Source organism: Thunnus maccoyii, chromosome 9 (assembly GCF_910596095.1).
Source record: "Thunnus maccoyii chromosome 9, fThuMac1.1, whole genome shotgun sequence".
Taxonomy (NCBI): Eukaryota; Metazoa; Chordata; class Actinopteri; order Scombriformes; family Scombridae; genus Thunnus; species Thunnus maccoyii.
Window position 1 is genome coordinate 18,761,340 of NC_056541.1, and position 27,440 is coordinate 18,788,779.

At 42.9% G+C, this 27,440-nt stretch overlaps 1 protein-coding gene across 11 annotated transcripts; it reads left to right on the forward strand.

The window, feature by feature from the left end:
- Nucleotides 1–27,440, forward strand: ebf2 (EBF transcription factor 2). 11 transcript variants are annotated; one of them, XM_042420662.1, is made up of 17 exons: nucleotides 1–134; nucleotides 1,988–2,144; nucleotides 3,759–3,822; nucleotides 5,441–5,496; nucleotides 5,622–5,695; nucleotides 7,049–7,117; nucleotides 22,276–22,357; nucleotides 23,865–24,006; nucleotides 24,131–24,133; nucleotides 25,118–25,248; nucleotides 25,468–25,594; nucleotides 25,717–25,805; nucleotides 25,918–25,983; nucleotides 26,395–26,569; nucleotides 26,660–26,842; nucleotides 26,952–27,122; nucleotides 27,307–27,440. In XM_042420662.1, the coding sequence occupies exons 1-17, from the start codon at nucleotides 1–3 to the stop codon at nucleotides 27,336–27,338; spliced, it is 1,755 nt and encodes a 584-aa protein (XP_042276596.1). In that variant the 3' UTR covers nucleotides 27,339–27,440. The 11 variants fall into 11 exon arrangements, with proteins under 11 accessions (XP_042276596.1, XP_042276593.1, XP_042276600.1 ...); XM_042420659.1 differs by lacking the exon at nucleotides 24,131–24,133; XM_042420666.1 differs by lacking the exon at nucleotides 24,131–24,133 and having other exon boundaries at nucleotides 26,660–26,815; nucleotides 26,979–27,122.

A 27,440-nucleotide genomic window follows, 5' to 3' on the forward strand; every position in this document is an offset into this window, starting at 1 on the left:
ATGTTCGGGATCCAGGAGCATCTGATACGAGAAGCGAGCGGATTAAAAGAGAGAAGTCTTGGAGAGGAGATGGATCCAGTCCGGTCGTGGGTGCGTAATGTCGGGGTTGTGGATGCGAACGTTGCGGCGCAAAGGTACAGTATAAACCCAGCTGATCTCTTGACATCACCTTTACACCAGTTCTACTCATTCATGTGTTTTTATAATCAGCTGTGTTCAGGCTTGTCAGAGGCCTGGTAAGATTTATTGTCATGTTCAGTATGAGCACTTTATCCTGAGCGAACATTTAACCAAAGAACAGACATCTAATCACAAAAGGGCTGCAAACTACTTGTTGCAAAAGATAACACGAGTCCCCTTTAAAGGTCAGTGACCCCAAACTTTGAGAACGTATTCTAAAAATAAAGAAAGAATAACATTTGACATTATTTTTTAAAGAAATAAAAGGGAAATTCCGACTTTGTGCACAAAAGGAGAACAAACAAACTACTTAAGTCACAAGAAGCATCAGATCAGGGGAATTTCTTTTATGTAAAAGACCAATTTATTAATTTAGTTTACATTAAATTGTAGATAACGTCTCTATTTTACAAACATGAAACACATTTTTGCAGGAAAAACTGCCTCAGCTGATGATTTTCATGTAGCTGAAAAACTCACCGACCACAAGTTTGACTTTTAAAATTTTGTATGAACAGATATAACGCTTTTCATGATCAATCAGACTACATCTTTTCCCACAATGTTTTCCACATTCCCCTGGATGTGCAATCATCCTCTTCTCATTTTTAATTTCTTCACCAGGACACACACATCTATGTGTTCACGTGTCAAACTGGTTGTTTCTAAAGTTGAGGAAACATTATTTACCTGATCAGAAACGCCCGGTAGTGTTTTACATAAAAGAAAAAAAAAAACCCTTTTAAAGCAGGCAACAAGTTAATTAGCATAATTCACAAATTAATAGACATTAAAATGTAATAAAATGAACGCGCTATTAATATAAAACAATCGCGTAATTGTTTTTATGATATTTGACATAAAGAGGTATTTTATGGACGTTAAAATGTAATTTGGAATATCTGCACTAAAGTGATTTGTCTTTCGGCTCTGTTGGTTTTGGGTAAAATATTTACGGCTGTCATGAAAAAATCTATAATGTACACAAGTTAGAGTTTTCTGAAAAGATATGAAACGGCCTATTTTAGATCGAAGTTAAATTCACAGAAATGTACTGCACACACTCACTGTGTAGTTTTTATAATCCTGCACGTTTGATCATCTTTGTTTGACTTGAGATAATCTACCCGGAGTCTCTTTTGATGGGACTAAATATTTGGTTTATTTGAATTAAACAGTTTTTTATTTTCTATACAAGAAGCTCCACCAGCAGTCTAATCAAAAGTGCTGATTCAATTGTCTGTCCACTTTTCAGTATTCAAGTTATACTTTCAACAAGTTTTGCTTTTCCTTTTATTTTCTTTTATTTTCAACATTTAGGGTCTTCTTGGAAGGTGAAAAAGCCTCTCAGGTTTTGGGAAATAGACAATTTATAAATCATCTGTATTTTTGGGAAAAGTAGCAATGCATTGATCTATGAATAAACTGGAGGCCTTATCTCTTAATTTAAAAAAAACAAACTTTGTAAGCAAAAATATATTTACATATATATATTTACAACTATAAATACCTTTAATATTCCAGTAAATCTAATATATCTGAAGTGCATATTAATTTATTTTTTATGATTCATCTGCAAACTGAGAAAATGCTTTTTTTAGTTTTTATTTGTTTTATTTCTATTTCTTTGAAAAATATTTTCAACCAATAATGGATTATACACTTGTTAGAAGGTCATTTAGTTATAAACAAACCTCATATTTAGCAGTACAAAACTCCATATGGTTTATCAAACACAATATAAATGTCTCATAACATCATGAACGCAAAGCTGAGAGCTGACTGTCTCTTCCTGTTGTGTCCTCAGTGGAGTTGCTCTTTCAAGAGCTCATTTTGAGAAGCAGCCGCCCTCCAATCTCCGCAAGTCCAACTTCTTCCACTTTGTCCTGGCGCTCTATGACAGACACGGCCAACCTGTGGAGGTGGAGAGGACTGCGTTTGTGGACTTTGTTGAGCATGACAAGGTGTGCGGGTGCATCTGAATCTTTTTAATGATGTATATTTGAGTCTATGTGTCACCAAATCACTGCGTAGCTTATCCATCTTTACAGTGAAATTTCTAAAGCCTTACACCAGTCACCTAAAGCAATATTTGCTGAAACAACAACATATTAGTAATCTACAGTATTTCAGATGTAACCAGGTGCTCAACTTGATCTCCCACATCCTCAGTAAAGCCAAGCATATTGAACAGCTGACAGCTACATGTTTACACAAGCTTTACCCTCAATGAGCTGATGATGTGGGATTGAAAAAGAATATCTAATGACTAATTAGCAGCTTGCCTCATTAGGAGGACATCACTACTTTTTAAAATGCAAATTATGCTTGCTCCTGTTAAGTTATACAGTGAACTAATCATCAAAGTCTCTTTTCCTTCATGCCCCCCCCCCCCCTACTCTAAACACTGCTGTAGGGGGGGGTTGAATTCCTCAGGTTGGACAAGACCAAAATTAGAAAGAGACTGAGAGGGAGCCTTATGCCCAGTGTTGAGAGATGCTTTTGCCTTGTGGTGAGGGTAGCATGAGTCTCCTAAACTGGCAACAACTCTCCTCTGTGAGAAAGACAAGACGACTACATCCTGTCAACTGAAGTTCAAACATAGTTTTACTCTGAATGTCAGGGAGGGAGGGAGAGGGCGGGCGGCAGTGCTAATGCCAGGGCTGAAAGCTGTCAGTGTGTTCCACTGAGTTCATTTTCTGCATGGTTACCCTGGCATCTGTTTTTGCTTTGTAATTATGCAGAGGTAGAGCGATGGCACGGCAAAAATAAATGTTCCTCTGTGTATATTTACAAAACTTATGAAGCCAGGCATCAATCTATCTCCTGATATTGAGTTCTGAGTTGTGTTAACTCCCAACTTATCTTCATGCATCTTAATTTCTTCTTCTTCTTCTTTCCCTCCTTACAACTGTTTCCCTTTTCCCAGTTTCTCTAAATCCCCCCCAACCTCCTCATTCTCTCTCCTCCTTTCTTGCTCTCGTCTCTGTGATGCCAGCCTCCTGGGTTATTGGACCAGAGAGCATTCCTTTGAGACCACTTAGAAAGACCAGTAGAGGTAGAGGAAGAGAAAGAAAAGGGGGGAAACGAGAGACAGAGAGGGGGAGAGAAGGAAGAAGTGAGAGGGTAGTGGAGAGCCTGGGGGAAGGAGGGATAACGGAAAGGAAGTTTTTCTGTCAAGGTCGACTGCTGCTCAGTCTCACATACAGTACTTTCCACTCCCTGAAACACACACACACACATGAACATATAACCGTGCCTATACTACCTTGTTGCAGCGAGGACCATTGAATTTGATCTCAACGTTTTAGTAGTTCATATCAGACATTATAGTTCAACCTCTACAAAGAACATCCGACTCAAGGTTAAGCGCTAGGCTTATGAACGAAACATGGGGTCCCACATGGGTTTTGAGCCTATAACCCTCTGATCTCAACGCTGCTCCCAGGGAAGGGCAAGCTGCAGGATTAAGAGAGACTCACTGTGCTTAACATTGCGACGAGATGCCCAGCTGGACTTATCTGTGCCCCCAACATGCTTAACTGCATTTGTCTGTCTGTCTGTCCTCTCTTTCCAAGGAGCAGACGGGAGAAAAGACCAACAACGGCACTCACTACAAGCTGCAGCTCCTCTACAGCAATGGTGAGTAGACCCCTCAACCTTAGAGGTGTCTAATTTGATCATTCAGACGACGACGCTGAGCCCTGTGTATAACAGGAGTTGAGAAAGGTTACCAGTGACACCAGTGCTCTAACACGACATGCACCTTTCCACTTAAGTAATCATTCTCCCCTGCCTTACCTCGCCTCTCCTCTCTGAGCTTATAAATTACCTCCCACTCGTCGTCTAATCACTGGGTTTGTACAACTCAGCGTTCAGCTCTTCGAAAAGTCACTTCTGGGCCCTTGTATGGGGAAATGAGGTACATGTTGCCACCCCAAACCCCCTCCTCCATCAACCCCCCCTCCCGCCCCCCCCAATCCTCCAACCCCCCATGGTGCTTCCACATCAGATCGGGGATACACAGAGAAATTTGGTTCCCATGAGCCACCGCTGCCCCTACTCTGCCATCGCAGTGGCACCCATGGGAGAGAAGATAAAAGACATGTTCCAGAGCAACCCCCTCATACACACATTCACACACATGAACATGCAAGCACACCAAAAGCACTTCCTCTACATCCCCTCCTCTCATCCCCCTTCCCCCAAGCGATATCAAAGGCATCTCAATCGAGACTTTGATGAGAGGAACACATTTTAAAAGCGATACTCTCCAAAGTCTCTCTCTAAAAAAAAAAAAAAAATCCTGGTGTAATGCACTCTTTTCTCAAGTCTCAATTCATTACATGTTGTTTCCCTCTCTTGAGTGATTTACAGTAGAGGCTTCGACGCATCTGGAGGTTCAGGTGTTTCTGGAAGTCTAACACTTGATTACAATAGAGGCAAGAAGCTACGTAAAGACCACACTTGCTTTTCAATTAACCACGTCAAACTTTGTTTCTCATGCTGATCGGTTGCTATTTTACCTGTTGACGTGTAAGTGTAATCTCTGGCCACTCAATTAAACTTTGGGAATAAGTCAAGATTTAACATAGAAATAACCACAAAAGGAAGACTTTGACAAGTCGTGAGAATATGGTTGTAAATTCTGGCCTCAAAGCAGAACATGACTAATAATCATCAAACATCAAATAACTCTCAATCCCCTCAGAAACCATCAGAGAGAAAATATGAACTGCATGCCAATCTTATTCCTCCATGTTGGCTGGACAGAGTTCAATGCTTTTTTTCTGAGAGATTGTCCAGAGTTTGAGGGGAAAAAAAAAAAAAGATTTATGTCATAAATCTTTCCATTTTATTTTGAGAATCCTCTGCGCTATGTACTCTTTATCAGCTGGTTAGAGTGGACTGAAGTGCAGTTTCAGTTGCTAAGAATTGATTTATATAGTATTTCGCAAATAGGTGCAAGTGAATCAGCCTTAATTTACTGTTGTCTAGTGATGCAGAAGTTATCTGCACAAAATCAATACAGTCTTTTTCCAGCTTGATCTTTCCTCTATTCTCAGTTTCCATTTATCTAAGGTTCCATTGGAAACGGGCCACTGGAAATTAGCAGCAGCTATAAATGCTGTGATGCATTGCATTGGATAATTGCTATGCAATTCTCTATGTATATTGTATCTGTCTCTACCAAATAAACATCAAAATGAAAATGAAACATTGTTTTCCTTTAAAGAAAAAAATGCTTTTCTTTGTGCAGGAGTTCGTACAGAGCAGGATCTTTACGCACGACTTATCGACTCTGTCACTAAACAGGTTGGTAAACTCAAGTCTTCTTGAGGGGATTCAGTCTTCAACTATGTAAGCATGTTTACAATGAAGTGTAATTGATTTTACATGGAACTGAATCTGTCCCATTGCACCTTATTTCCTCCTCACAGCCCATATCGTATGAAGGACAAAACAAGAATCCTGAAATGTGCAGAGTTCTGCTCACACATGAGGTTATGTGCAGGTGAGTCTTACACACACACACACACACACACACACACACACACACACACACACATTCAAATCTTCATCCAGAGGGACGAAATCCAAATATCCATTACTCTCCTTCACTATGCTTTGTCTCAGTCAGCTTGAAATGTGGTTTTTGGGATGTCGCTTGGGGCTCTACTTTTTGAAAATGAGTCTGTGGTTGAACTGTAAGTCTAGCCTGTCTGTCAGCATCCTTGTTACAGTGGTAGCCCCCCACTGCTTTCTGCTGTAACGCAGCATGTCCCTGGCCAGCTCCTGTTTCTTCTTGGAGCTCCATGTTCTCCGGCCTGGAGTATTGCAGCCAGACCTCAGCTGACATCACCAGACACACTTAAGAGGAAAAAACTTGCCTTTCGCTCAACAAAATGTAACTCCAGCTCTTCTGTTTAGCTGAGACAGCATGTTTGAACTTTGTCAACACGTGATGATAAATGTTGTGGTGTATGTGCGGTGTTACAGTCAGAGAGTTGTTGAAAAAGCCCAGTCAATTTGAAAAATCTATCCTTATGGTCCAGTACTGTTGACCAAAGAGTTTTAAGAAAAAAGGTAACCACAGGGTTGTGGATGGAGAAGAGAGCGGTCTGGAAGTGGGGCAGTGACCCAGGATTTGAGGGCAGCAGGGGGAAGGATAGGGGGCTGGGACATGGGGAGAGGGGCTAAGACGGAGTGGGCTTTGCCATTGTGTAGCCAGCAGATGCCCGAATGTGACTCACAGCTGGCTAATAACAGAGCCGAAGAGGCAGAGGGCAAGCGTCACAGCTGGGGAGTGAGGCCGTCTGACAGGGGGGCGGAGGGGGGCAGGGCAGGGCCAAGCTGGGACACGAGAGGGGTGAGGCGAGGTGTAGGGGTGGCAGATGGTTAGGGGTGGGGGCACTTTTGTTATGCAGTGAAGGGGATTTTGGTGGGGAGGTGGGGGGGGGGCTGGGTGGCCAGCAGGCTCCTCGGACAGGACTGCTGACGAATGGTAGGATGTTATGGGACGGTGTGTGTGTGTGCGTGCGCAATGAAGCTGCATGGGGGTTGAGTTTGATTTCGAAATCAATGTGACAGATTGCCTGGCTGGCTTTTCACTTTTGAATGGTCTCTCACTGTTTGTAGGGTGTGTTGTTGTACCTTTTCTTCCTCTTCTATTCTTTTGTCTATTCTTCCCCTCCCCTCTCATGCCTCCTTTGTGTGCTCCTGGATCTTGGCCGACTGCGGGGCAGAATAGTCTGGGCCCGTGGATGTGGATGGGCCAGACAAATGATGGCTCCTCCTGTTTAATTTGTTGTTTCCCCCCCCCTCCTCCACTGACTTTTTCCTCTTGTTGTATTTTCTGCCCACTCAGCCGCTGTTGTGAGAAGAAAAGTTGCGGCAACCGAAATGAGACGCCCTCTGACCCAGTCATCATTGACAGGTAATGAGATCAAACCATGTTCCACACAGTGTCCACCACCTCAAACAAACACCATTTCATCCCTTTATGTGTTCAGATTGCCCTTTCTTTGTGTCTGCGCACATACACACTCACACACAGTGACAGAGTTGACTTGGTGTAAAGACCAAGATCCTGAGCTGAGATCTCACCAATCAGCCAGTAAAAATAGAGTCTGTAGTGAGAGTAGATGCTTCAGCTACAATGTATACATGCATAGATGTAAAGGCAAAATGTGTATCTACAGTATATGTTAATTACTGATATGTGTTCATATTAGTTTCTACCATGTCCGTTTACACTGCATCAATGCAAGGAAGCAGTAATATACAGTACATAGTATCTGTGTCCATGTCTGTCTCCCATGTGTTTCTGTCTGCGTTCAGTTTTCTGTTTATCTGTTGATCTGTCTCCAGCCTTCTGGGATCTGTTTCAGTTTGGTCACTCATTACCAGCCGGCGTAGCACCTGAAACCGCCAAAAGCATAGATATCCTTTTATCAGAAGCATGTGGATCTTTCAGGCTCACATATGTAGTGAATGTTCACCCTGACAGCCAGTTATCAGGCTTAAAGGTAGATGACCCACTGCTGTAATCAGCGTGTGTGAGGACCTTCACGTCTGAGGGATTTCAGAGGTCTCACACTGTCTGCCTGGCATTAACCAGTGTGATGAATGCTCATAAGCAGACCGCATGTGAAATACTTTCTCTGTGATGTCATAGACACAACTCTCATCACCTCCCTCCTCTCTTCTCCTCTCCTCTCCTCTCCTCTCCTCTCCTCTCCTCTCCTCTCCTTCCTTCTCCCCTTCTATCCTTCTCCCCCTACAATTGTCTGTCTAGAAAACATTCACTTCATATATGTCAAGGACCCTTTTCTTTCCCCTCCTCAGTTCAAGCTGGCTGGCTGTTGACAGTATGTCTCAAAGGATCTCTGCTGAAGATAGTTTTCATATAACGGAAAAATTGGGCTGTTGTCTTTTGAATTTTCCCAGAATACCTTGGAGCAGCTGCTTTTCTCATTTGCCATAGCGCATTACTCTTCCAATAACCCCCTCCACACCCCTTTATACTTCCTTCTAACATGGCTAAACCTCTTCGAAATTTGTTTGTAAGTAGCTTGGCGGTGTGCTGGTGAGGAAAGAGCAATCTATATCTCTTTGTGACTCCTTGTGTGTGTGTGTGTGTGTGTGTTCAGGCTGGTGTGAGGCTGCGAGGATTGATTTAAATGGAATCATTGACCTACTGTACTCTCTAATCACACTGGGCATATCCCATCCTGATGGGGGCTTCTCCCTCTTGACTGGCCCGCGAAATCCTCTCCTCAGGGAGCGGACTATTAGCAGGCAGTTAATTTCTGATAAGCCAATGGAATTTTGCGTGCCCTTTTATTCCACCTCATGTGCACTTTCTCATTTTGCTCTGTGTATGTACACCACACGCTGAAAAAGTGAGAAAGTCAAAAGATTGACAGGGTAAGATGTGTGTGCATGTTCTGAGCATGTTAACGCTGTTTGTGTGCACACAAACGGATGTATATTTTCAAGCGCGTGTGGATCCTCGCACGTTTATTTATGTATGTGTATGAATGTATGTGCGATTGTCTATGTGTCTCTGTGACCCCTACTCTGACCTTTTCCTCAGTCACTGCTTGGGTCTTAAATTATTCATGTGTGTGTCTGTGTGTGTGCAGCCTACGTGCATGTGTGTGCAGTTGTGTGTGTGTGTGTGTGTGTGTGGAGGAGGCAGTCTGTTTCTGTGGCTCCAGTAATCAGCCTCCTGCTCCCAGCCCCAACACCTGTTCTCCAATTAACATGCAGCGTGCTGGGGCCCACTCACTCCTATTGCCCAGCCACTGCTTTCTACTCTTTTTCTTCCCCCTTTTCTCTTTTTTCTCTCAGTCTCAGCCCCTCGCTCCCTTGGTGCCCGCCTCAGCTCGTATCGGTGCTTCTGCACACCCCTCTCGCTCTTCTTGTCTCTTGCTGCCTCACATGCTCCTACTGTGCACTTGCTACTTCACTCCCTATTGCTTAATTCACCCGCTCCTCTTCTTTTTCCTTTACGTTACCATCTCCTCCACGCACCACCCCCCACCCCCTGCCTCCCTTTCCTTTAGCCTGTCTAATTTTGCCATAATTAGGCGGTGTCATTAGGACACCTACCCAAGCACAAGGGAGTTTGCAATTCCCCAAACGGCCCAAACCCCCTCTTTTCTAATCTCCTTTCCATATTGTTTCAGTTTTCTCTCCCCCTTCTCCTGCTGCTGCTGTTGCTGCAACCCCCCCTCCCATTCTCCCTAATCCCGATTTGAGTGAAAGGAGAGAGAGGAGATCACAGCTGATCCATAAGGAGGGGTGAAGGGATTGAGGGTGGAGGGACCGAGGGATGAAGAGGGCAAGGGCAGTCGTTGACAAAGAGATGACTCTTAAGTTGCCTATGGGAGTGAATTATCTAATACCCCACTGCCTGCTGTGTCTAATAGTTTTACAATTGTCTAATATTAGCACTGGTGAACTGTTATACTCACAGGCCTGATTTGACTTCTCTATTTGGAGAATGTCACTTATCTTTGATTGATGGACTGGTTTGCCCACTGATTGGTTGGATGATTGATCAATAGACAGATAGATAGATTGATTCCTCTGGGCTTATCACCATAAATCTTCACTAACTCTTCAAACTCATGTCTTCCTAAAAATGAATGTTCTGGCTACTTTGAGTTTATTTTGAGTCAAATGTATATTTGGCCTTTATACACTATATATATTTTATATTGTATGGGAACTGTTGTACAGTTAGTGCTAAAACAATTAGTGGATCAATGGGTTGGTCGATTGACCAAGATTTTGATAATCAATTGATTGAAAAAGGTCGCTTATCAAGCAAAAAAGTGATTTGCTCCAAAGTAAGAATCTGTTGCTTTTCTCAATTTTATACCTTTGAATTTTAATTTATTAACCCTATCTATAATAATCATATCGATAAAATGAAAAGTATAATCATCCCTATGTACAATACTGGTATTTTTCACTCATCTATGATTCGTTTACTGTGAAAAGCTCCACTACTCTGGGAAGTTCTCCATCCAGATCAGTAAATGGCGGTATTATTGCCATGCTGACCTTTGACCTCTGAGAAACTATATTGGTTCTGGGCCAAAGCTGGCCTCTGTATTTATGAGTGAACCATGGGTTTACAATGGAGACAAGCAGATGTCAGTATTAGTATTAGTAAGAAAGGACTGTGCGGTATGGATGGGAGGGGTCAGTGCTCAGCGGGTGTGCGTGCTTTTATATTTGGCTAAAAAGCAGAGATCAATAGTTGGTCATAAGGAGTGTGTGGAGGGATCCATCGTAAGGCAAGAGCCTTGTGGGGTGGGGATGGAGGGGGGTGGAGGTGATCAATGGCAAGCACTATCTCACTAATTGATCGTGTTTCTAAGAGGGGTCTTTTTTAACAAGCCAGCGCTCAGAGAAAAGAAGAATAATCAATAGGAATTTTCCAATGTTGTCAATATGGCTCTTCCCTCCCCCAGACTCAAAATGAGCTCACAAAGACTCATACTCATTTGATTTTTGAAAACCAAATTTAAAAACAAAACCTTCATTTAGCATTTTTCTGTTGTCTCCAACTTTTAAAGGGCTAATTTTGCTCCCTGACTTTTTAATTTTACTAACAATCATTAGTTGTCGTAGGCGATGGCTTGACTTCAGACGCTCGGCTCCAAGAGGAATCCATTACTCTTAATCTTAGGTTGTGGGTTGTATTGATCCGTTTGTAGTCTTGGTTCTAGTTATGTGCATGTACCACAGGTTTGTTTTCAACTAGTCAGTGCGGCCTTTTTTCCCCACAGTCCTAATCAATGTTTAGCTTTAGTTTCAACTTAATTAGAAAATTCCCTAGTTGAATGTTTAATATTGCAGTTATTATTTGTTAATTCCACATAGTTATATCGAAGCATATTTTTCCTGCAAAAAGACGTCTTAAAATATCTTAAACACAGAGTCTCAGTCCGGCAGTGCAGTAAAACTGTACCCGTCTTTATAGTTCTTTACGGATTAAAACTGTCTGGACAGTTTGACAATAAACTATTCAGATATCATTTGTTGCTGTATGTAAATGTCTAGTCTCAGCCACTGTGGTGTCTCAGAGAGGCAGTCTAGTCTGACCATCTGTTTCAATGTTAGTCTGTCCACCTGCTTGTGCCTGCCTGTCTTAAACTAATTTAAAAAAAAAAAAAAGGAACTCTATGCGATGAAGGAGGCCATTTCCCTTTGTGCTTCTGAATGGCATTTTTTCTTGCCATCTACCTGTTTTCTCAGCAGGCCATATAGTTTCTCCATGTACTTGTAATGGTGGAGAACACTGGCCTCGTCATTCTTCAGCTGTAGCCAAAAAGAAAATACAAGCTGCAAGTCTTTGGGAAAGGAACATTAAACTATCAGCCAAAGAATAAATGCAGCAACATTTTTTGGACTGTGTCAGGGGTCGAATTCTTCCCCTTTCCCAGATGCATACTTAAGTACTGCCGCCAAGTCGCCCTGTTAGGTCATCATATATGCACATGAGAGTTTTATGTGTGAGACAACAATGTCATTTTAGTAGATTGTTTCTCATACTCCCAGTTTAAGATTCTCCTTTAGCTGTAAAAGTGATTCTCTCTCTGCTGATACTGGCATGCTGTGACTGTACTACCTTTTCTATCACATTGTTTAAAGATGGCTTTTCTGAAGGTTGGCCAAGAGGTGAAAATTCAAAGGATCACTGCTATGATTGGGGCGATTCCTAAATTACAGAAATCATTTCCATAATAAAGCATCCTACTTATCGCCTTGCCAAGAAATAATGACAATCCAGAGAAATATATTTGAGCTAATAATTTTCATCCTGTTTCGATATATTTCACCCTGAAACAGGATGTTAATGTGAGACCTCAGAAGTAGCTGAGAGAGGCCGACTGCAAAGTGGGCTCTGACAATAACCATTGAGGATCATTTCCCTCATCCATCATCCAACTGCATTTTTTTGGATGTGCATTTTTTTTCCTTCTCCTTTCCAGCCTTTGGCCGTAGAAAGGGCAGCTGGCAAAGTTGTTGCAAATGGACACTTAAAGATGAACCAGGGCAATACAGAGATATACTGTGTACTTCTCTCATGTGAGCAATAATGAATGATGAGCTGCCCTGAAGAAAATAATGGATGAGGTGGAGGCAGGGAAATTCACTTAGTTCGGCGTTATGGTGTTTTTCTGCACCCCTCAGACTGAATCGTTACACTTATAATATCATGACCCCTTACTGAGTCGTCATTATTATTATTATTATTTTTTTTACATTTGTTAGTTTACTTCCTGGTGTGTAGTATACATTTCACCAATTGTAGTTAAACATTACTGTAGCGTGAAATATGTTGCTGGTAGCCTGGAGTTTAAAATACATTTCGCACTATGTTTAAGTCCATAATGAATACCTTTCAGCCAATCAGAAACTAGTATTTTGTATTGCCATTTTATATTGATGTTACATACAGTACAGCGTACTAGCCTTGGTATAAGCAAACTCAGATTTACAGTTACTTGAAGTCTCTCTGGAAAGCAAGAGTTGTTGGACTGCGCTCACAATCATACACATCAAATTGATTCAGACATTAATATGTATGCATAAATTACCTGTCTGTCACATACACACACACACACACATACACACACACGCATACATGCACAGAGACAAAGTCGGACACACCAGTCCCTTCAGTCCGCTGTCACAGGTCTCTCCCTGGTGGGCTAGTACTGGACAGTCCCTCCAGACCCCCTGTCAGTGAGCCCCTCAGGCAGGGGGCCAGGCAGCGTGGCGACAGGGCCCTGAGGCTCCAGTGCACACCGCCTCACACAGTGGAGCGGCACACAGGCTGGACCACTGAGCAGCTGGCACAGGACCATGGGGATGGCTCCTCCCTTGGGGCAATACAAGGGGGAGAATGACACAAAGACAGACAGGGAGAGACGATACAATGTCTAGAATATCAAATTCACTGACAGGTACTGCCTGAAACAGTGAGAGCCTCACTCAGAGTTAGATGGGTGAAAATTAGTTCAGGGACCTTTTGTGAGGCTCAAGCTTTTTGCAATGTGGTCTCACGTGAACTGGGACGATCCTGGACTCCAGTGTGCACAGGAAGTGTATAATGAGTCGTAGGTTATGAGCTGAGTTTGTGTTTTGTCACCTTTGCTCTGCTTCGGCCAGTGTTGGCTGTCATGGCTTGAACCCTGACACGAGGAGTAGGCCCGGTTTGTTTTCTTTGAGAGCCTACAGAGGGGGCAGTCGGAAACAGAGAGCAGCACAGAAATGTTTTGACAGGAAATGGGAGACTACCAATGGCCTAATGTGGAGGAACAGTGGGGGAACTTGGAGTGGGTGGGATGCAGAGGGGACAGAGGGGGGAAATTAGAAGTTTTGAGTTGCAGCTCAGTGGCACTCTGAAAGGCCTCGCGCTCTCAGAGTAGCTGGGGCAAACCCTCCCATTTGTCTGGCCACTAATAGGGTTCACCTTTGGTTGAGCAGTGTAGAGATTAAGTAGGGGCACTCAGAGGATCAGAAGGGGGCAGATTAGAATGATTTAAAGGGTACTTCAGATCGCAAGCAAGTGAGCGAGTGTGTGGTTATGCCTGTGTGTGACTTTAGATTTGCCTGTGTGTGGGTTTATTTTTCATGTGAAATTCCTGCAGTTGCCATTTATTTTGCAAGGGGATCTTGTGGTCAGTGTAATCAGGATCTCATGTGTTTGTGTGTGTGTGTGTGTGTGTGTGTGTGTGTGTGTGTGTGTGTGTGTGTGTGTGTGTGTTTGTGTATGTGTGTGTGTGTTTGTGTATATGTGTGTGGACCAGGTATTCCTCGTCACACACACGCACACACACACACACACACACACACACACACATACACACACACGTGGGGATGTAAATCTGTCTATGTCATTTTGTGGGTGCTCGTCTCCCTTATGGGGACAAAAAGCAAGTCCTCTTAACGTAAATCATCAATTTTAGGGTGAAGACTTGGTTTAAAGTTAAGGTTAGTTTAAGGTTATGTTAAGGTTAGGGTTAGGTATGTGGTGGTTATAGGATAAGTCTCCAGGAAATTAATATAAGTCAGTGTAATGTCCTCTGAAGTGATGGAAACATGACTGTGTGTGTATATGTGTGTGTGTGTGTGTGTGTGTGTGTGTGTGTGTGTGTGTGTGTGTGTGTGTGTGTGTGCGTGTGTATGTGTGTGTTTGTGTGTGTGGAGTCAGAGGCCAGTTAGCAGTGGTATTTAGGAACAAGGGCTGTTTTCTTTAGCTTGATGCTGCTGCTGTGGGTGGAGCTGTGAGGATGTGTGTGTGTGTGTGTGTGTGTGTGTGTGTGTGTGTTTGTATATGTCCGGTCATCCTCCTCTGTGAAGGTCTTAAATTTCACTAATGACTTAACAATGCCCCCTGGTGCTCTGGCCGGCCCCGCAAGCCACCTTGTTTGTTTGTTTGTCTGTTTATCTGGAACCAGGACAGACTATACCTCTCAGGAGTCAGATTTCGCTGAAATTCCCCCACCTTTCACTTTTCAAAAACATTTCCTAACACTAATATTTATACATCTGCAGGATTTCTTAAATAACATTTGATTAAGTATCCCTATCGGCTAATGCCTGAGGCAATAGCTATTCTTCCTGTAGTCCATGGAAAAAAGAATTGTGCAGATTCAGTTTTCGTACAACAGATCTACATTTTAAAACACTTCTACAGGCATTTTAATTACACAATGTTGATATAAGCAAAATGATATGGTATAGACAGAGCGTGGGATAGACTTCTCCACTGAATTGCAGCATATAAAGTTAAAGCAAAGCGGGAATCATGACTGGCTCATCTGCTCTCATGGTGGCTGAATCATTTATGCAACCGACGTGTTTTCCTCATCATGGAGAGAAAATATAAGTTAAAGGAAAACAGAAACAGCTATTTAACATTTGTAATGCCACTTTAATCTTTTTGATGTGTCTATATGTGTGTGTGTGTAATAGTCCTGATGAATCTGTCAGGGCTGAGGGCAGGGGGTGTTGTGACTGCTGACAGGCTCCCAGCAGGCATGCTGAGAGCCCCAACAGTCTGCGTGCCCTCCCTCCAGTCCCCCTACCACCCGGCTCCCCTTTTCCTCTCCCAGTCCTCGACTCCACACATTTGCTGTGTATTAGCCACGGACAGTAAATTACAGCACCCTGGACCTCTGAGCAATTCCATTCCCATCTCTTCACACGTTCCTCCTCTCTCTCCCTCCCTACAGCACCATTATCCAGCTCACCTTCTCTGCGTCTGTCTATCTTCCTCCTTTCTCTCATTTTGATCTGTTTTCTTTCCACTGTCTGTCATATTCGTCCTGGCTCTTAGACTCCCTCAACCCTGTCAGATTTCTCTCCCCCTGTCTGTCTTTCTCTCACTTCTGTTATACTTCTCATCCTCCGTTCTTCTATTGTGTCACGCTACACAGCGTTCCCTCCCTTACACATCCCCTTCGCTCCCCCTTTACTTTCTTACAAGCAGGTCCCTGTTGTCTAGGCTTCACAGGTTTCTCAGCCGCTTCTCTCTCTCTCTCTCTTGTCCTCCTTCCTATCCCTCTCTCCCGCCCTCTCCTTCCCTCTCCCGCTTTGCTCCCCCCCCCCCCCTCTCTCTTTCTGGAAACAGATGTTGTTTGTCAGATCTTATCATTACTGGCTAATTAAGAAGACATCTCTTCTCCTTCTGTTGTTGCTTCTCTTTCCTCTCCTCTCCCTCGCGGTGGCATCCATCCCAGATTCATTGTTCTTCTCTGAGAAAGGTTCGGGTCGAGCTTTGATATACACATGTTATTGGTAAATCTGATTAGTGGCTGATTGATTGAAAAAGCAAGATTAGTGTTAGTGTATTGCAGATGACCTTCTGGTATGTTTGAAATCTATTCAGCTGCAGAGTGTGCTCCGTGTCTCCATTTGACAGTTATGAGAGTATATTTTGAATCCTTGTCCCTCAGGACACACCAAGCATGCTGGGAGAGGTCAGGCCACTGATGGGACTTCTATTCCCTGTCCTGGTTGTGAATTCATGTTCTCCTGACTCTGAATATCTATCCATATCCTTCTATTTGGCAGACTGACCGCAGTCCCATGTGGCCAAGCTTTGTATGCAATCTATGCTTTTTGCCAAGCTTGGGAGACTGAAACATTAATTCATTTTAAATTGTTAAAATGCACATTTAGCAGCTAGCGAGAAGCTATGCAGTATAACACTTTAGCACCCAGGGGAAACCTCGTTGAAACACTCGAGTAGCTCTTGTGTACCCTTCCCATCATTCCACCTTCCTCCTCTCATCCCTCTTTTCCTCTCAGTTCCACCGTGCCTCAGTCACTTTTGCGGTGGCAAGCCTGAAGGTTTTACAGCACTACCAAGCTCTATAAATCAGCGCTAGTGGTTTAAATGTTTGGCTTTGTCACAGTTCTCAAGTTTAGAGGCGGGGTGGGCCAGGTCTGAGGTTGCAGGGGTGAAGCCAGCCTGGGAGGCAACGGAGGAGAGGCCAGAGGGGCACAGCCAATCCACCAGGCAAATTTATAAAGAGCTGAGCTCCCCCATGTGCTTGTTGTCTACCTGGAGTCATTCTGCTTGCTGGTAGGGCTTGGTATCATTTAATATTTTCAGCACCAACACCAAAATGCTCTTTTTGATACCTTGCTTACATTTTTCTACAAACCCTAGAAGCCAAAATTGGCAAAAGTAAGATTTAAATCAGTACTTATTAAATAAGACCACCAATCTGATCAGGCATTTAATGCCAGCTTTTTCAGCACTCAGTGCTCTGGACACATTAGTGGCAGCACCAAAAAAGTATTTTGAAAGTAGTTTGAAACCCAGCCATACTGATAAAAAAACAGATATTTCACTGGGCTGTTTTGAGGTGTGTGACTGTATGTGGGTGTAAGTAAGTGTAAGTTTAAACTTTCCCAACTCAACCTTGATACTGCACTGGTATTGGTGTCACATCAAGAAAAGTGACATGTCTTTAATGGTTTAATCCATGACTGGATCTGCATTGTATTACAAAAGACTAACATGGAGTCACTTTGGCTGAATGACATTTGCTGGTGAAAGACGAGTGAAGCTGATGCCAGAGATATCCCTGTATGTTTTAGGAGGGAGGTGGGGGGGTTGTGTGGACTAGGAGGCTGGTGTGAAAGGTCCTGTGGTGGTATGCGACAGAGGGGGTATCAGTTCGTGGAGGGTTTTCTGTGCCCCATTAGCAGTGTCAAAGGTCATGTGCCCCGGGTGTTAACCCTGGTGACCAGTCTAGCTTCCAGTCTGCCAGGGGACCCGGGTCCAGGGGTATTTATTACTACCCCCCTCCTCACCTCCCCCAAACATAGCTCTCCCCACGGAGGAAAACAAAACACCTCTATCCCTCCCCCTCAGCCTTTCCTCGGCCTGGGTACATGTACTAATTGGATGCATATCCATACACTGATGCATGACAACCCATCTGTAGATTTGTGCCTTGGCGTGAAATATTCTTAGGTCAACACTGGTTTATCCAAATCCTAGCCCATGGGCGTGAGCTGCAGCATGTTTTTGGCCCTTTACTACATGTTTTATTAAAAATCAGCAAGCACATACATGCATATGACTTTTAGACATTTGTTTTTAAGGCATCAGTTTTGCTAATTTGTATCATTTTGAGTGATTGATTGTGCACACATGGTTTGCTTGCAAGTCAGTATTTGTCTTTACGTATTTTTCTGTGAACTCATGCATGTGTGTGTGGTTTGCGCTGCCCGTGCGCACGCGTGACATATGCATGCATATGTGCACGTATATGGGCCTGCTGTATGAGTTAGTGCTCTCAGTGTGTGAGTGTGGCAGAGGAAGGCCCTCAGCATGTCAGTATGTTTTAATGCTTCACATCTGGTTTCCTAATTTTCCTCCCTCCCTCCCGGCCCTCCCCTCAGCTCCCCTCCACCACGATGTCAGGACACTGTTTTGTTTTTTCTGGGTGATGTGGGGGGGTGGTGGTGGTGGAGGGGATGTCTGATGAGTGATGGCCCTGAATACAGGACGTCAACAGTCTCCCTCTCTCTTCCTCTGTCTTTGCCTCTCTCTTCTTCATCTTTCTGTTGTTCGATCTCCTCTTATTTCCTACAATTTATATGAGTAATTACATATATGAAGAGGATGAAGAGGAGTAGCTTTTTCTGTCTGCCCCTCTGTCCTTATTCCTCTCTGCATCGTTGCTTGTGTTTGCAGCAGGGCATCTAGATGTTTGCTTAAAAAAAAATTATGACAATCTCCTCCTCTTCATTCTTTTCAGTAAGTTTTTCTTTCCATATTTTTGTATTGCAGCACACATTTGTCATCTTTGGTGCAGTAACCCAATTGGAAGGCTAAAGCCAAAAAAAGGAGATGACTGGAGTGGAGAAAGTTTTATATTTGTGCTGCTAACTAACTTGAACTCTGCGTTAAAGCCTTTTGCATCACATGCTTCAAGAGCCACTGCTAGTAAACCTTCATTTACAATGAGCACAGAGGGTGATGTGTTTTATGTCTATGTGAAAAGGCAGTTTATGTCAACAATGATTAGTGCTGATGAATGCCTACGAACATTTTTGTTAGAGGTCCTGTGCTGCTTAGGTGCTCCCTTCATGATTAAGGCCATATGTAAAGTGTAGAGTGTAACACTCATGTGTAACAGATGCCGCAATGGACAGAAACGTGAAACTGAGGGACCACACTGAGGAGTGAAAAATTTACAAAAAAACAAGATCTTTTCTATTGTTTTTTGTGTCACGACATAGTGGTTGATTGTTGAACTAGTTTTAGTTAAGCAAGTTGTCACCATTGGGATAGTCGCCGCATGCTGCGAGGCCTGTGTTTAGTCTTGGGAACTGAAGCAGATGCAGACAAAAGGGATCGGAGGCCTTGACAGAGATGCAGAAGTGAAGACAGAAAAGAAAAAACAGACTCCCTGCGGTTCCAGTGTGGAAAATGATCCCAAGGTTTAGGACTCGGGTCTATGTTTTGTTTGTGTTTCCTGGTTAAGTGTGTCTGTGGAGGTTAGATGTTGTGGAAGATGTAACTTGTTTTCAATTGCTGACCATTGCAAACTGTGTGAAATTCAATCACTTTTTAAATTTGATATCAATCTCAGACATCAAAAATAATTTTTGTGTCATATTTGTTGGTAATGTTATGCCAACGGAAGCTTTTTTTTTTTTTGTATCAAGGTTTGGTCACAGTCAGTACACAGTCACAGTCACAGTCTTTCTGGCAATCTTTTCCAAATTGACTTGCTACTTTTTTCACTTGAAGAAAAAAAGATACATTATTAAGGACATGTATGACAGTTTCAACTTTGAAACAGGCTCTGCGTTATCTTTATTTGTCCTATGTTACTCACTTGTGTTAATCAAACAGATCCTCTACTGTACACAATGCTTATGGAATAGAATATTCTGTAAATGTGCAGAACAAAGCACACATTAAATATAAACACACTAAAGCTAGCAGAGCTCTTTGAAAATAGCCTTTCTCTGCGATTTCCCTGTGACACGAAGATCACCTCCAATTCTTTGCATGTTCTCCTCATCTCTTCCCTGTGGATGGGGAGGTGTGTGGGTGTATTACATTACCAAAACAAAAACAAACAACAGCAATATTAAACTTTTGCAACCACAATAGAGGAGGGGATAAAAAACAGAGGGTCCTCGACTTCTTATTAATTATGCAAGATTAGTCTAATTATAATTCAGCAAATGAATGTGTGGCAGAAGGTGCGAGGCGACGGGGCTGGGAGATTTGCATGTTAAGTGGGCAGGGGGAAGCGGCTAATGCATGCTAATATATGCGTCAATGTCTCGCTTTAATTTCAGCATTTGCAGCTGTGTGCGTCCGAACTGAGGGGGGGTGAAAAGTTGACTCAATGGGTTTTTGGGAGGGGGGCAAAGGTGGGGGTGTCAGTGTATTAGAGTGTGCATGCATGCATGTGAATGTGTGTTTCTGCGTATGTGTGTGAGGCATCTGGTGTCATACAAACAAGGAATGATGAGAAGAAGTCAACAAACAAGGTCAAGAACCCTCAGAAAGTGCACAAAGCCTGAGATGGATGTAAGCAACCTCTCAATTAATGATTTCACTATCTGAGGCATCATTGCAGAGTTTTATCATGGCTGTCAGTCAAATGAGTGATGACTGCTGGTTAGACTTTAAACCAAAACTATGGTCCATGTGCTATTATGAATTACCTCCTTATATATACCCTTATAGCCTTTAAAAATAAGCCATAATGTAAGAATCATTGCCCAGGATAAAATGTACATTCTCTATGACCCTCAAAGGAGGCAGTAAAATAAAACAGAACATGATTATAGCCCTCGTCATGGTCAGGAAACTATAACTGTATACTGTATATTTCCTTTTACACTGTATACGTAGTGATTTTAAATCACGTTAAACTAACAAAGTCATAATGTCTAGAAGGCAAATATAAGAAAGGATGACAAAGTCAGTCATCAATGAGGAAAGAAATGGAAGAAGGAAGCAGGGAGAAACGCAGATGTGCCCTTTTACATGTTTCCACTGTAAAATGAGGGCGAGTTCAACTTAAAAGTTGGAGGTCCGAACTATCACTGATCTCTGCCAACAACAATATTGATTGTCCTCCGACGAAATAGCTCAAATCAAGAAATATTGGACACACTGTTGGAACTGAGAGCTAGTTGCAAGCCAGGTCCCGTTCACAAGGGAGGAAGCTGGAGAGAGTGATGGAAGAATTGTGAGTAAAAGCTGACAGAATGAGGGAGAGATTAGTATTCGATGGGAGGGTTCAGGGCTGTGGGGCCAATATGAAGTTCCTCTCCAAACAACATCTCTCCATTAAGATGACTTATATTTGCAGAGAGTGCAGTGTGGGTGGGATTGGAGCTACCCATGTAGCCCAAAAACCACTGCCTCCCTCTGCAGCATTTTTCTTCTGCACTGTTGTTGTTTGTTTAATTGGAACATTAGTGGATGTGTTTTTCATAGGAAAGACAGAGTTGTGTTCTCTGTGAAGTGGGCATCTGGTTTGATGGCTATATATTTGCCAATTGCCATAATTATATCATAACCCCACATCATTTCCAAGCTCATTTCTCTTCTCTTTTGTTTTAACATGCTTCTTCTGCCTAATTTCTCTTCTCCGTGAGATTTGTGTGGATCTTCTCATCCTCCACTGCACCTGCCCCCTTCATATATTTTCCTGCATCTCACCTTGCCAAGTCTCTCTCCTCCCTCCTCTCTGTATTTCAGTGATGGAATGTGTTCTTGTTGTTGCTTTCTCTTTCCCATCGCTGTCTTTGCCTCTCAGCATGGGGACTTTGGGATTGCGGCAGAGCTGCGTTGCCATGGCAGCGGGCTGTGTTGCCGAACTGTGTACACCTGGGATTTGGAGTCTCTCTCCGTAGTCTCCCTCTCTCCTATTTATTCCACCTTTCTCTCAGGTTTTCTTTGGTGTAACAGAGGCTATCAGCACCCCTCTCTCTCTCTGTCTTTATCTTCGTCTCCACAGTCTATCACTCTCAAAAGTAAACTCACATACATAATGAGACACATATACTTGAAAACAAATTTCATGTCCATACCAGTGCCTGCGCCTCTATCACTACCTTCCTCTTTCCACCTCCTCATTTTACTTTCTCTGTAGTCGTCTCTACTTCATTTCTCTCTCCGTTCCCATGTGGGGGTTCAAATACGGCATTGCGGGATACCACGAGTCCCCTGAGTCCGCTGGCATACATCACTGTCTCCAGTTTACTTTGAAACACAGTAGTGCTTTTCACTGGACTGTGCTTCAAATTCTCATCACTTGATTTAAAGTGCAATAGCATTGACTTTAATACTAAACTAAACAGCCGGGATTGATGACAGAGTTGTAATCATATAGATGTGCACGCACATACCCGCACACACCATCCACAAAACCTGTCTCTGAAAAATAATTAACATCTCCTTTGACTGTTAGTGTCATTCTGGGTAGCAAATAATCATATACATGATTCTTTCATGTGATTTCTTAGTTGCTGACGTACAAACATATGTCCCTTTATTTACCTTTGCAGGTTCTTCTTGAAGTTTTTCCTGAAATGCAACCAGAATTGTCTGAAGACAGCAGGAAACCCGAGGGATATGAGGAGATTTCAGGTACGAATAGATGGAGAGAAAAAATGCGTGCCTGTGAATGTATGCTTGTGTGTGAGTAGAAAGAGGTAACGTGATAACATGTGGCACTGAATGTGAAAAAAAATATAAGAAAACAAAGATTTCACGGTCAAGTAAAAACACACCACCTTCACGCCCTCCCATTTGAATTAATTATTTTACAATTATTTTCTTATCCAATCTGTATACATGGAGTTTACACCAATTTTCAATGAATTGCCCAATATCAAGAGACATAGAAGAAGTAGTTAAAGTTTAAAATCAATAAGTCAGAGAGACGGAAAGACAAACGAAAGGAGTTAGATATGTGGGAGACTTGGTGGTGGGGTGCAGGAAATAGGTTGAGGTGTTTCAGGAAGTTGTCAAGAATTGAGTGATTGGCTCCAGATGGGGGAGGTCATGCTCCGTGACCCAGGAAGTGGTCACAGGGGACACTCCCGCCTCACTTCCTCTGCCGTCTTTCAGCACCAGCGGCCCCTGTCTGGCATTCTCCTTCTCCTAGCTAACCCTGTCCCTTTCCCTTCTCTGAGCTCCCCCTGTCTTCCACCATGTTTGCTTTAGCTCCTACGATGTGACACATGCTGAGAAGTTATGAGCACACAGGCGCTCCAAGACTCTCATCTCTGGGTTAAAAGGTGATCAGAGCTGGACAGGAGTCGGCTGCTTGATCGATAATTTACAGTTATTTTTCTTTAGGTTCCCCTCCCTCTCCAGCACCTATAGCACATATGCTTTTTTCTCCTTTTCTCTCCTATGTTCCTTCACCTGCAAAATTACTGCCATGTGTTTATTTCAAAGTGAGCGTATGGTTTTATCTTTGCTGTCTGATTTTCTATGAATTTTGAAATATTTATGGTAAAAAAAATAAAATACCTTTTTCTCACTGACCCATTCCCTCTAACTCTCATAAACATGTTCATAAACACACAATTATTATCACTTTAAGAAATAGTATCACATCAACACTCCTTAATATCCAAAGAGAAAAAAACTACATGTCATGTCCTCTCATTAATTATATATGTGTCATCCATGCGGGGCAGATGTGGGAAGGAACACACACATGCTGTGGCCAGAAAATCAAATTAGGGCCACTATATATCATCCACTACTTTAACGGCCGGCTAAAATGGGAGATTTGGTCCATATGTTTGGTGTCATTGAAGGATCAGGAGGAGACAACGATGAGCCTGCTCCATGCTGTATGAATCAAAAAGTTAGGCAAGAGGCAGTGGAGAGGCCATATGGAGGCCTGATGGAGGAGTGGAGGGGTGTATGAGCGGTGTCATCACCAGAATGCAGACACATTATGAAGATCCCATTGATGTCACATACCTATTGAGAAATATTACTATCACCTGTATGCCGAAACAAATTGTTGCTCAGGGATTTTGCTGTTGTAACCGGAGATTGTGACTCGCAGCGTGCTGTCCAAGTCGTGCACATACACTCATGTATCTTTCTCTTGGCTCTTTTCCTCTCCTTTCAGGTGGTCTTGTCCAGCACTGTAAGTGTGGACGGCCACGTCCTAGCAGTGTCTGACAACATGTTCGTCCACAACAACTCAAAACACGGTCGGAGAGCTCGCAGACTGGAGCCAGGAGAGTCAGCTGAGAATACCATGGAATATGGTGAGACATTGACACTACAACACTACAATGTCACACCTCATTTATCTTTTCTATTTCACTACATGTCTGCTTCATCATTCACACTCAGTCATAGAACATACTGATCCAAGGAACTCTTCAGCAGCAGGTACTTGAGTTGCCTAATGTCCATTCATAATCACCATGATATATCAAACAGAACCGGTGATGCTATTGAGGTCATTAACTGAGCAAATTAATGCATTATTTAAATACTTGTCTTCACATACAACATAGATAATATCTTATCTTATATCCATATGTTTAAGCATGAAGAGCACAATTTAATATAGGCAAGAACATTTCCATCAGTAGTCACATTTATCTATGAACCAAGAAACACACATAACATTTTCCTGTGCAGTGGTGGAAAGTAACTAAACGTAGTACATTTACTCAAGTACTCTTGTCTCAAGTACAGCTTTAAGGTTATGTGCTTTTAAACTTTTCTGATGAATATTTTCAATACAAAACATATGTTGGTCTTATAAAGTATGAGACACTGTTGTAGAATTAACTACCCAGTAGTATATAAGTAGATCAGAACATCTCTACAAAATAATAACAATATAGCTTATGTACTACTAATAATACATTAATGTAATATTTATAATAACACAACACTCACAGGGCTATTTTTTGCGTGTTAGTACTTTTACTTTTGATCCTTTAAGCACATTTTGCTGTAATATTTCTGTGTTAAGATTTAAATGCAAGACTTTTACTTGTAGTGGAGTATTTTAACACTGATGTATTGCTGCTTTTGCTGAAGTAAAAGATTTGAATATTTCTTCCACATCTGTACCTGCAATTTTTATTCATATTTCATCGCTTTCAGGTCATGTGACTTCTTGACCTGTATTTGATATGGATTTTTTCCTATCTAACATCCTGTTCTTTGTGGTGTTATTCGTGGACAAAAGCCAAATCATGGATATATCACGGCCTGAACAGTGCCTTGGAAGTTGTTTTTCATGAACCTTCCAAGCATTCCTCCAGAGACAGATGCACACTCTATCCTCTCTTTTTTTCAATAGTTGTAGATCCTGCACTGAATCCCTCGGAGTAACTCTTGCTTTGCTCTCCTGTCTAGCGACCCCGTGTATCAAAGCCATCAGCCCCAGCGAGGGCTGGACCACTGGCGGGGCCATGGTCATTGTTATTGGGGAGAACTTCTTTGATGGGCTGCAGGTGGTGTTTGGCAGCATGCTGGTGTGGAGTGAGGTAGGCATTGTCTTCAAGACATCTCACTAATGATACCGTTTCTTAGAATATTTTGAAATGATATATATAGCATATGGCTTGTCTCATTATTTAGATGATTTATGGAGAGTCTACACAAATTAATCTTTCCACAGTAATATGTTAGCCTAAATATTTACAAGGCGCGGGGGGAATCATTTATTGCTATTGTATGACACGATTTCTGTGCTGTTCCTTCAGCTGATCACGCCGCACGCCATCCGTGTCCAGACACCCCCTCGCCACATTCCTGGGGTCGTGGAGGTCACACTGTCTTATAAATCTAAACAGTTTTGCAAGGGAGCACCCGGACGCTTCATCTACACAGGTGAGTAGAAAATACATCATATAGTTTTTTACACTTAACAATGAAGCTTTTTAAATATGAGCTTTTGATGACCTGCGACTGAGGATTGATGTGTTATATGTTTGTTTTTTATTTTATTTTAGCTCTGAATGAGCCAACTATAGACTATGGTTTCCAGCGTCTTCAGAAGGTCATTCCCCGACATCCTGGTGACCCAGAGAAACTAGCCAAGGTGAGAGACTCCTAAATGAAAGACCACACTTTGTACTGACCGCACTCTGATTTTTTCAGGAACTGTGCAAGCTACAGTCTAAAATTTTAATGTAATAAATTTTCATTTGCAGGAAATCCTCTTGAAGAGAGCAGCAGATCTTGTGGAGGCCCTGTACGGAAATCCACACAGTAATCAGGTAAGCGGCTGCAGGCAGCTGTTCATTTCACTTCAGTAAGGTATGAAAATTAAGTTGCGGGGATTTGAAACCTGCTAAAGATAGGTCATCCAATGCTGTGAATATTTAGTTGACCAATATTTAGTTGTTATTTGTCAAAATATTGTTTTTGCATTTTGGAGTTTCTTAGAAGACCTTGAATGCACCGGCATTGAGGAGTTTGTTGTTGAAATTATTGGCAGTCAATGGACTAAAATATACAAGATTAGGTCACACATTCAGCTTTTGAGATTGACAAATGTTGACCAGTAAACAGTCAGGCCACAGGTATAATCACGGAGATATCATCTTAACAGCCTAACAAAACTGCATTATTAACTGGCCTCTCTCTGTATTTGTAACTTAACTGTTGCATTGTTTTATCTCCTGTAGGACATGTTGCTGAAACGTGCAGCTGACATTGCTGAGGCACTCTACAGCGTTCCCCGTCCTCACAGTCAGCTGCAGGCGCTGCCCAGCTCACCAGCTCACGGCAGTGTCATGGGTCTGGGCTCCTATCCTTCCCAGTTAGGCGTCAGCATCGGAGAGCCAGGGCAGAGCAGCCAAGGTGAGCAGAATGAGTCATAAATTGTGCACTACTTCAGTTTTGCTACTAATTAAGCTCAGATCTGACTGAACATTCTCGTTTCTCCTCCAGGTTACATTAGAAACTCCAGCAGCTTGTCTCCAAGGGGTTACCCCTCAGCCTCCACTCCTCAGCAATCAAGCTACGGGGGCAGCGGGGGGATGACTGGAGGTTATGGGACAGTTCCCATGACCAGTCTAGGAGTTCCTGGCTCTCCCGGTTTCAGCAGTACCTCCCCCACAGGCTCTCCCTACAGTAAGAACTTATGTGCTTTCTAAAAGTGCATATTTGTGCGCTAACTTAGCATGGCTGAGTCTGTTGTGATATTCAGATGTGAGACTGATTGTTGCTCTCTATTCCGCAGTAATGCCCTCCAGCCCTACCATACCAGGAAGCTCCAGCTCTTCATCGTCTCTCTTGCCTTTCTCCTCCTTCCCGTCTGCTGCTAAACAGAAGAGTGCTTTTGCTCCCGTCCTCAGGCCCCAGGGTTCTCCCTCCCCTGCCTGCCCCGCCTCAGGGGGGAACAGCTTCAGAGGTAGCCATCCAACTCACTATCTGACCCCCCTCTCTGAACTTACGAATGCAGTCTAACCCCTTGTACTAACCACACGAAAGCTTTGACTGAACAAGACAGAAAAAAAAGTTGCTGGATGTACTGTACATTAATGCAAGACCTGATTGATTAGAATCATAGATTTTGCATATTTTTTTCTCTCCAGCGATGACGGGCCTGGTTGTTCCCCCGATGTAGCAAAGCACCCACCCCAATCTGCCCCAGACCACTGCTTCACTTAGCCCCTCTTTTGGCACTCAGAGGGCAGGGAGAATGGAAAATTGATCAATAGTGACCATG